This window comes from Diaphorina citri, unplaced genomic scaffold (assembly GCF_000475195.1).
Source record: "Diaphorina citri unplaced genomic scaffold, Diaci psyllid genome assembly version 1.1 scaffold7999, whole genome shotgun sequence".
Taxonomy (NCBI): Eukaryota; Metazoa; Arthropoda; class Insecta; order Hemiptera; family Psyllidae; genus Diaphorina; species Diaphorina citri.
In genome coordinates, this window is record NW_007385375.1 from 8,582 (window position 1) to 18,552 (window position 9,971).

The following is a 9,971-nucleotide window of genomic DNA, read 5'->3' on the forward strand; positions in this document are numbered from 1 at the left end:
CATAACTGAAACTTTTAGCCAACATGTATTATATTTTTCAGCGACGGTAAAGCTCTGTGCTCGGTAGGCTCGTGTATCTACCCCAGAGATCATTCGGGCCCCTATGCCAGGCGCGTCTGCAGCCCCTCTTCGGCGGAAAGACTTGGCGATGGAAAGCTGTCCGCTACACAAACGGTAATCGACGAGTAATAGAGGGCCCCTGACTCTCACCCATTGGCTCCAGTCCAAACCAGCCTAGCAATATTTCCAGGTAAGATATCCGCGGATTTATCCAATGAGGCGCCGTATTTTACAAGTCGCAAAATGCCTCAGGTTTGTAAAATCCCCATTTCGGAATCCCACAAAAAGCTATTTTCATGCGATCTTCGCGGAATGTCGGATGTTGTGGGGACTTACGAAAAAAAGGTCAAAAAAAGTCATACTTTTGGGGAAACTAGGTATTTGCCAGCCCAGCTTGAGGGGACGGAGTTGCTTTGATTACCGCCAATACTTACGCGTGAACATAAGCTAGGCTATAACAGCGAAATGTAGGCGGTTAGAACGAAACCTAACTTTCCTTACAATTCATATCCTTTCTCTCCATAGCCTTCTGGTGGTTTGGGCCCTTCTTCTAGTTGCCGGGTTGCAGGTTTGATTTCGTATTCGGACTAACTTTACCAGAAAGTATATAAGTTTCGTTTCTCGCCGAACGATTGGCTTTTTCTTATATCCCTGTCCTTCCTGCTCTCTTCGATTCGTGACGATAAAAACCTCCGTTACAGTTCCCTTCTATCAAACCTCTTTTTTTTTCTTCTCCAAGTCCAATCATCCTTACTTTAGGTGTATTTTCCTTTCGGGAAAAACTGTTGAGACCAGGATCCACGGTTCCCTTTTGGGAATTTGAATTGCGCCTTGTACTAAACCATGGAAGGCGATCCAAGATGGGCGCGCCCATCGGAATCGGTTCTAATTTCGAAAGTTCAACGAAAGGAAATATAATGTTCTTGGTGGCTTTGTGCTTCCCTATAAATAAATGTACCTACTCTGTGTTCCTTAGCTTCTGGCGGCCTTGTGTCACAACCACTCGCCTACCCAGTCTCAAGTCAAGTAATATCCTACTCAACAAAGATGAGATGTGCTGAGAACACAGGCAGGGGTGTGGTGTAAGTTCCTCGTGTTTTGTCAGTACAGCTATGAGTAATGTGTTGTGTGTTTTTTGTTGTGTTACGCTCATATTGGATTTTAGAGTGTTGATTGTTTAGCAATTCTAAAATTCAACAACAGTACCAACTTTAATAAAACTCTCTTGAATTTTCTGTAGTTAACTTCTTTGTTCCGAATGTTCCGATCTATGAACAACTTTAGATAGGTACCTACTAGCAGATTTTGTCTGAAATAAATGACACAAATTGATAAATACCAAATTTTCTTTCCCTATTGTAATGTTTTAATTAGATGATTTTTATTCGGTATGTAGCTGAATGATTGAACTCACTCTATGAATACTTTTCCTACATTCCTACCTAAAGAAACATTATTTTAGCCTTGAACGTAATTTATTCCATTATGTTTATTTCTTCTTCCATTATCCCATCATTAACCTCTTAATAGTCTTAGTCTTGTTTTCCTCTCTGTTTGTAGTCTTCGTTTAGATTAGAATGTATTAAACAAATTTATTATTATGTATTTTACTCACATAATTTATAAGTAAATATCCATGTACTTACCTCCTATAAAGTATCTATGTACTCTTTTAGATGTAGAATTACCTACCTAATATTTTGATTTTATTGTTTGTAAATCGCAAACTTCTTCTAGTTGTTTTAATTAATTTTTTGTGTTTCACATAACACAACCTAACCTTGACTTTCAGTTTTTTTTTTTTTCCCCACTTACTACTTTTAGAGCTGATAAAAAACGACAGATTTGGTAGGTACTATTTTTTCCGATTTTTTTTTTTTTTTTTCGGGATGATTCCTTTCACCATCATAAATGTTTAACTCTGGTAGCCAGCCTAGTTAGCTTGGTTGGTAGTGCGTCTGCCTTGTAAGCGCTAGGCCGCGGGTTCGATTCCCGCCCGGGGCGGATTTTATCCTGATGGGATAATGTTCGTTCTCGGAACGGCTGGCTTTCTCTTATCCTGTCTTCCTTCTCTCTTCGATTTCGGGACGATAAGACCATAGCAGTTACAGTTCCCTCTGTCAAACCTCTTTAAAAAAAAGTAAGTCTAATTAATGTAACGACCGTTGCAATAAACTCTCAAGAACACGTAAGATTTCTACTGAAAGTTAAACTTACACGGAGTTGAAACTCACTTTGTGGCCCCGAACCTAACTCAGTCAAAGGGTGAAATTATTGCCAAAGACAAATCTCTACCATTCAACCTCGTACTAATCTATCGAAATGATTTCAGATGGTGGCTCAGCAGATCTAAATCAGACGTAGAGAATCACCTGTTGAGTAATTCAGAAGATCTGGATGACTATGCTGATGTTAACACACCTATTGTATTCAACGGGAAACCGGGAAGCAAGATTTCCATCGTGGGAAGCAAGGTGGAAAATTCGCCGGTGTAAATGCGTCTTGTTTCGGTGTCTACTAGGTCTCGGGAAAATCGATTAATCGACAGAAAATCAACACCGTCTACCCGTTACCAAAGGCGTATAGAATTTCCCTGAGTGGTCATCGTAGACTTCTATGGCCTAAATTGATAACGCAATTTCAAAGGAAAAACTAAGCAGAGCGGAGAGCTCCTGCTCTCAGATTTATTTGGACCAAGACTGACATAAATTATAATATCTGACCAGCGTGCTACAGGCGTATTTTCCTTGTAGAAGTTTCATAATGAAAATATGGTGTAATAGTCGAGAATGGGGAAATGAGCAGCCTCCGTGGCCTAGTGATTATCACATTGGGGACGCCCGAGCTCCCGGGTTCGATTCCCGGCTTGGTCGATGTTTTTTGAGGCTCCGTGCTTGGAGTTCGGAGTCCACTCAGCCTCTTGACAACAATTGAGTACTTTAATCGAGTAGCGACCAGTGGCGGCATTACCAGTGTAAAAAGGTTATTGAAATGTGGAAATTGATTGCAAAGGAGGCACTTAGTAATGCCGTGATGTCCACTAAAGTTGTGGAAAAAGCTCTGCTTTATCTCTAAGTGAAAAATCTCACTAACGATTCGTGCAATAATTACTGAGGAACAGTCTCTTGAGTAGTATAGAGTAAGTCAGTCGCTTTGGCTATCTTTGAGCAGAAACATTCCTGACGTATCACTAAAGTTTATACGGAACCTTGTTTAGGCTCCTGGGGTAAAGGGACTTTTCATTCCTTTGTGGCAGTAAAAAGAAGGTTTATTCTATTCTACACTACTTCTTCTTTCCCACTTGGGTGGGAAAAGGTGAAGAAGAAGAAGAAGAAGAAGAAGAGGAAGAAGAAGAAGAAGAAGAAGAAGAAGAAGAAGAAGAAGAAGAAGAAGAAGAATATTTTACACTACTGATATTAGTCTCAAACCCAAAATAGTCCGATATAAGGCTTAACATAGGTCAAAATCTAATTTATGTACTTGTTTTATCATTGGTTTCAGGTTCCCTTTTATGAACCTCATTTCCCCTCTTCTGAAACTCATTTCCCCTTTTATGAACCTCATTTCCCCTCTTCTGAAACTCATTTCCCCTCTTCTGAAGTATATTTCCCCTCTTTTGAAACTCATTTCCCCTTTTATGAATCACATTTTCCCTCTTTTGGCTTGGTAGCGCCTGTACTAAACCATTGGGAATCTAAGATGGTGCACCATCCAGAAGAGAGGAGATCGTTCCAGTTCCACGAAAGGAAAAGGAAATCCCGAAAGCTTTTATTATTACCGACTCTATAACTATACTGAGTTTTCATGTGTTTAGTTTTATGGTCTATTTTTAAAATGGCCTAATGGTCAATTCTTGTAACAACAGTTTTATGGTCTTAGATTAGTAACAGTTCTCAGTAAAGTAACCAAGATAGGTAGCCAAGCATACTGCTTCCTGCTTAGCATCTGGAGGTTGGTGGTTCGAGTCCTAGTCGTTCGATTTTATCGAGGAGTATGAAGTGCGGAACGATATTCGTGACAATGATTCACAAGTGTGCTTTACACAAAAATTTGGAATTGATACCTGGACAGGTGAGCACATCACGTGCTGCTGACTATTTTGAGCTGCTTTTAGCCTTGAGAGGACGATCTTTTCGTTGCCATTTAAGATCTTAGCTCTCTGTCATCTGTACTTATACAAAATTTAAAAAAAAAGTGACTTAATTTCCTAAAATACGTATTATAAACAATACCGTAAAGTCATACAATTAGAGCCGCTATTATAACTTTGAATTAACGATATAGCTGTCTTAAGAGGTCTCTGGCAACAATGTAGAGAGCGTTGACAAATCTTGACGTCATAAATGTGGAAAAACTCCTTGCGTTGTTGCCAGAGCTCTGAAGTAGCGCGTAAACTTATACGTCCCACTTACATATACGTATTCGTCTCTACTAGGTTGTTTGATAAAAGCATGCTTCCGACTCGATTCGAGATAGGGACGAAACTTATTCGGGACGTATAAGTTTAGGCGCTGCGGAAATCTCTACCTCTTGGCTCAAGTTGTATAACTTTATGGTGCTTAATAGAAAGTACAAAGTAAAAATTCCTTTAAACTCGCCAGGCCGCATTCCAAGGGATGCAAGAAAAATATCCAGAGCTAAGAATGGGTTACGACGGACAAAATTTGAATGGGGCCTGGAGGATAAGTCTGAATGAATTGATGGCACTATACAAGTTTGATACCAACCAAATCAAAGGCGCAGTCAAGTCATTGTACCGAGGAAATCCAAACTTGTGGAGTTACAGACCTTTGTGTCCTGCCCTTCTACATTACGCCGGTGAAGATGTTAACATGCTTCTGAAACTACAGGATGCTATCATGAAGTAAGTTTACCTTTCAACCTTCAGATAATATCGGAAGTAATAATATCACCTTCAGATAATACAGGAAGTGATAATATCACCTTCAGACAATATCGGATGTATGTCAGAAGTATAAATACAATATACCTATGGGAACAAGATTGCCAATTTTGTTTCAGAAATAGAAGTACTAGGTAGTTACGTATAAAATTTATATCAATTAATAAGGACCGGTTTAGTGCATTTTTTTTTTACTCTATTTTTCTATCAGCTGATAAGGTTTTATTTGAAATTGAAGGTTTTTGCAATTTGTTATCAGATTGCACAATTGATAACAAAGTATATATTAGTGGGAGCAACAAGAGTTGCCTTTAGTTAGTTCTAAATCACGGGTAAGTTTGCGGTTCAATAGTTATTGCCATGGGTAAAGACGGGGTGAGAATAGAGAAAGATTCATTCGGGGAGTTGGAAGTACCGAACGACAAATACTATGGCGCCCAGACCGTGCGATCTCTCATCAACTTCCCTATCGGAGGAGAGAGTGAGCGTATGCCAGAGGCAATCATCTCAGCCATGGGGATATTGAAGAAAGCAGCGGCTCAAGTGAACAAGGGATTTGGTTTGGATTCAAAAATTGCTGATACCATTTCCAAAGCTGCGGATGAAGTTATCTCTGGTAAACTATACGAGGATCATTTCCCTCTGAGTATTTGGCAAACAGGATCTGGTACACAGACCAATATGAATGTCAATGAGGTTATCAGCAACCGAGCCATTGAGATGCTGGGAGGGAAGCTAGGCTCCAAGGATCCGGTTCATCCCAATGATCATGTCAACAAATGTCAAAGCTCCAACGATACGTTCCCTACAGCGATGCATATTGCAGTAGCGCTTGAAATACATAACCGATTGTTATGTTCTCTTCAAATGCTGCATGATGCCTTGGATAAGAAATCTCAGGAGTTCCAAAACATTATCAAGATAGGCAGAACACATACTCAAGATGCCACACCACTCACCTTAGGACAAGAGTTCAGTGGTTATGTCACTCAGATCAAGTACGGTATAGAGAGAGTAAAGGATACATTACCCAGACTTTATCAACTTGCTATTGGAGGAACTGCTGTCGGGACAGGTCTTAACACATATGTGGGATTCGCAGAGAATTGTACTCAAAGGATTTCTGAGTTAACAGGATTGCCATTCAAGTCTGCACCAAACAAGTTTGAAGCCTTGGCAAGTCATGATGCATTAGTAGAAGTGTCTGGTGCTCTCAACACAGTGGCTGTGAGTCTCATGAAGATTGCCAATGATATTCGATTCCTTGGCTCCGGACCTCGCAGTGGTCTCGGGGAGTTAAAATTACCTGAAAATGAACCTGGCTCCTCTATCATGCCAGGCAAAGTGAACCCCACCCAGGTTGAAGCATTGACCATGGTAGCAGCACAGGTGATGGGGAATCATGTAGCAGTCACTGTAGGAGGAAGTAATGGTCATTTTGAACTCAATGTATTCAAACCCCTGATTGTAAGTAACGTGCTGAGATCCATACGACTCCTGGCAGATACTACCGAGTCATTCACTACTAAATGTGTGACGGGCATACTACCCAATGAAGACACGATAGCCAAACATGTGAATGATTCTCTCATGTTAGTCACTGCGCTCAATCCACACATCGGATACGACAAGGCGGCAGAAATTGCCAAGCATGCATACAAGACAGGAATCACGTTGAAAGAAGCTGCTGTGAAACTAGGATACCTCACGGAACAAGAATATGACCAGTGGGTGAAACCAGAAAAAATGTTGGGACCCGAATAGTAAGTAGAACATTACTTTCCAATCCTCATTTTAACATTAGAGAGATAAAGAATGTGTGATTAAGTAGTCAGAAGGAAATATGTTGCCACACATGAAGATGTGCAATTTGAATAAAATATTTCGAGACGAGACTTGAAAATTTTGACACATGTCAGTCATGTTGTCACGGTGTTTTAACATCAGTGATTAATGGAAATCAAAGGCACTTTGCATTCGTTTAAGCGTAATCATATTATGCTCACCTAGCTTTTTGCGAGCGTGTTCATTTTGAAGAACTCTTTCTCTTTTTAGCTATTTTTTTTTTTTTGCTTAGCCTAGTCCTATTCCGTCAATCCTGATATCCTTATGTTTCAGTCATCCCTATTTTAAACCCGACAACAACGAAACCATTTTCCACACGGAAAAGGTGATCTCTCAGCAAATTCTCGCTGCCAAAGTTCTCCCCCCTTGGTCACGGCCAAGTTGTCCCCAGGCCAGATCTATCATTAGAGGCAGACCGTCTACCTTACGCTACTCAGCCAGAACTCAGTTCGTTCGGTCCTCGCAGCCCGCGAGGCCCAAACGAGATTTGGATGCCAAGATGACCACGGTTCCCCCGAGCTATTTTACAAGGTAAGCGTGTTCTATGTGACTCCACTTCCCCTAACACCGCCAGCCTATGGTGCATTTTATTTAACACTAAACCGTAAACCGAAGTTCGGTTTAGTCAAGGTCACTACCTCCCCTCACATGGAAGTGTGTTAATGACGTGAGGGGTGTTAACCATTTTTTAGGTTTACGTTTCCCCTCTTGCCATACTAAACCAAGCTCTGGACTTCGGTTTACGATAGAGTCGAAAAATCCCCTTTTTAGGATGTCATCCATTAGAAAACGATGGTTAATTGCTTCTAGGGTTGGTCCCGGCTTTTTTCCTCTCCTCCTCCTCTCTCTCTCTCTCTCTCTGTATCCTCTCTTCTCTCTCTCTACTCTCTCTCTACCTTACTATTCTTTTAACACTTTGTCTTTTTGTACTGCTTTACCTCTTCTCCTCTTTTTCACTCTCGCTATCTTTTCTTTATATTCGCAAAGTTGAAAAATGGTACAAGGTGGGGTGGAGAAAGAAATAGAGAAAGAGAAAGAGAGAGAGAAAGGAGAAAGTAAGAAGGGAGGGATAGAGAGAGAGAGAAGAGAGAGAGAGAGAGAGAGAGGAGACGGAGGAGAGAGAGAGAGAGAATAGATAGAGAAGTCTAAAAGATAAACACAAGAATAAAGATCGCCATCATTCTATCCATGTTATCCCAATCACCATTATCCGCATATCGTAATATTCGAACCAGATTAGTTGAAAGTAAAGAAAGTTTATTTACTGGAACTTCATTCAAGAAGAAATCTGCTTGAAACTGTTTTCTAACTATACCCGGAGAGGTTTACTTAAGATCCCTTTATCCATCTAATAATGAATCGGAGGGTTAACTTAAGATACTCTTTAGGATCCATCTATATATGAATAATCATACTACATACGAACATCCGTTAATAATAACTTTATTATTTGTCTCAAGACCTATAAATAATAAACTGCTCTAAGCAGAGGCTTAAACAACCAGACAAAGCACTGTCGAGAACTTGCCCCTTACCAGAATGTATTTAACTATCAGATTACAGGTCAATCCCTTGTGCCCCGTTTTGACCATGTAGCCCGTAGTTGGGCGGGAAAAATCCTCGATCCTTCAGACTGAGAGAACTACCTGATTCTTGACTAAGGACGTTCAAAATAGAAACAAAACTAGAAAATAGAAAACAAAGCTTCTCATGCCTCAAAAAAGCTAAAGTTGCTCACGAACTCGTTAAAGTAGCCTCACTACTATGTTACGGACTGCGAAACCCCGTTTTACAATATGGCAGACCCCGTCTTACCATGGGATATGGGATTCCCTCTTCCGCAAGGGGTTCCGGTAAGACGGGAGTTCCATAAACACCCACGAGCGACTATCCACTTACATCAGGGTTCTGGTCGTGATGAGTGATAAGTCCATCCTGGCTGTCTATAGTGGACTAGGTCAGGTCTTACCATGGATTACTCGTGTGTGTGATTAGTCGTGATCTGGCGACTTGGTTCCTATCTGTCGTGATAGGTCGATATGTCCTGTCGACTTTTCAAGGCAGACAGTCCAGCGGACTATGGACTATCACTATACCGGCTGCGATTGTTCGCTATAATAACAAACAGAGCCCCTTCCAGTCCTGCATAAGTGGTGAAAACGACGATTGAAAAAGAAGACCTCGTGAGTCAAAAGAAGAAGGTGTCACAAAGTTGGAAGATTTTCTATTGGTGATCCTTCTTGGTTATACTGCTCTTTTTCGGTCCTAGAAGTATGGACCCTCTCTAAGACCTCACCTGTCCTAGATTCTCCTAATGCGACACTCTCTACCGTCTCCGACGGAGGACTACCTTTGAGTGACTTTGTTCTCCCTTATAAAAAACAACTTTTAGGACTGGTATTCGAAATTTTTTTGAACTTTATCAATTATAATTAATTAATAAAATTATTATTATTATTATTATTATTATTATATTATTATTATTATTTTATTATTATTATTTTATATCCAATTATATTTTATTATTTTTTTTTTTTGGGTTGTGCGTACGGATCCTGTAACAAAAAAAAATTTGATGCTTACGTTTTGTTCTGTGTCACTACCCGCCGTCGTCATACATAAAACCGGTTTTATAAATTAAAGTAATCCATCATGGATAGAAAACAAAAACGAACAACAGACAATACAACTATATAAATATACTTATTTTGGTTTCCATAGAACAATTTTTTTTTTTTTTAATTATGGACTGTCATACTAACGGATCCATGGTGGAATCCATAACTCGGTTTGTGTTCTTTTTGAAGAGAAGTCAGCCCCTGGAACACATGTCAGACAATGTGAGTATGAGTCATGTGACAGTCAATGAGAAACATGTATTTGTACTTTCCCTATTCCCTTACAAAAACGTGTAACGTATGTGTTGTTTAATTAAAGTCCGTAAGTATGTTCTTATTGCTTGCACAAATAGTTTTGAGCGCTGGATCGCGATGCTCTGTCTGCTGGATGGAAGGTTCGATTGATCACACGTAAATAAATTGTGATTTGGCATTTTGGCTTTAAATCTCTCACCCCATTTTTAGAGCGTCACCCCTATCAGTCAACTAAATTTTTTTTTTTTTTTTTTTTTTGTCGACAAGGTGTAATTGGCTCTTCTTTTACC

At 40.0% G+C, this 9,971-nt stretch overlaps 1 protein-coding gene and 2 long non-coding RNA genes across 3 annotated transcripts in view; 2 read left to right on the forward strand and 1 right to left on the reverse strand.

The window, feature by feature from the left end:
- Nucleotides 1-9,971, forward strand: part of LOC113472757 — a 19,400-nt gene that overhangs the window by 5,615 nt on the left and 3,814 nt on the right. The window lies entirely within an intron of this gene.
- Nucleotides 4,150-9,971, reverse strand: part of LOC113472758 — a 9,653-nt gene continuing 3,831 nt past the window's right edge. The window contains exon 2 of the long non-coding RNA XR_003394946.1: nt 4,150-4,587. This is a non-coding gene — a long non-coding RNA (uncharacterized LOC113472758). The remainder of the gene's footprint in view (nt 4,588-9,971) is intronic.
- LOC103522343 (fumarate hydratase, mitochondrial-like) lies at nt 5,197-7,358 on the forward strand. Its single transcript, XM_026832541.1, has 2 exons — nt 5,197-6,726; nt 7,082-7,358. The coding sequence occupies exons 1-2, from the start codon at nt 5,324-5,326 to the stop codon at nt 7,341-7,343; spliced, it is 1,665 nt and encodes a 554-aa protein (XP_026688342.1). The 5' UTR covers nt 5,197-5,323; the 3' UTR covers nt 7,344-7,358.

Excerpts from the sequence above, each read along its gene's own strand:
- LOC103522343 (XM_026832541.1), top strand. The coding sequence starts at position 5,324 with ATGGGTAAAGACGGGGTGAGAATAGAGAAAGATTCATTCGGGGAGTTG. Across the intron at positions 6,727-7,081 it reads AAAATGTTGGGACCCGAATA|TCATCCCTATTTTAAACCCG; the intron begins GTAAGTAGAACA and ends CTTATGTTTCAG.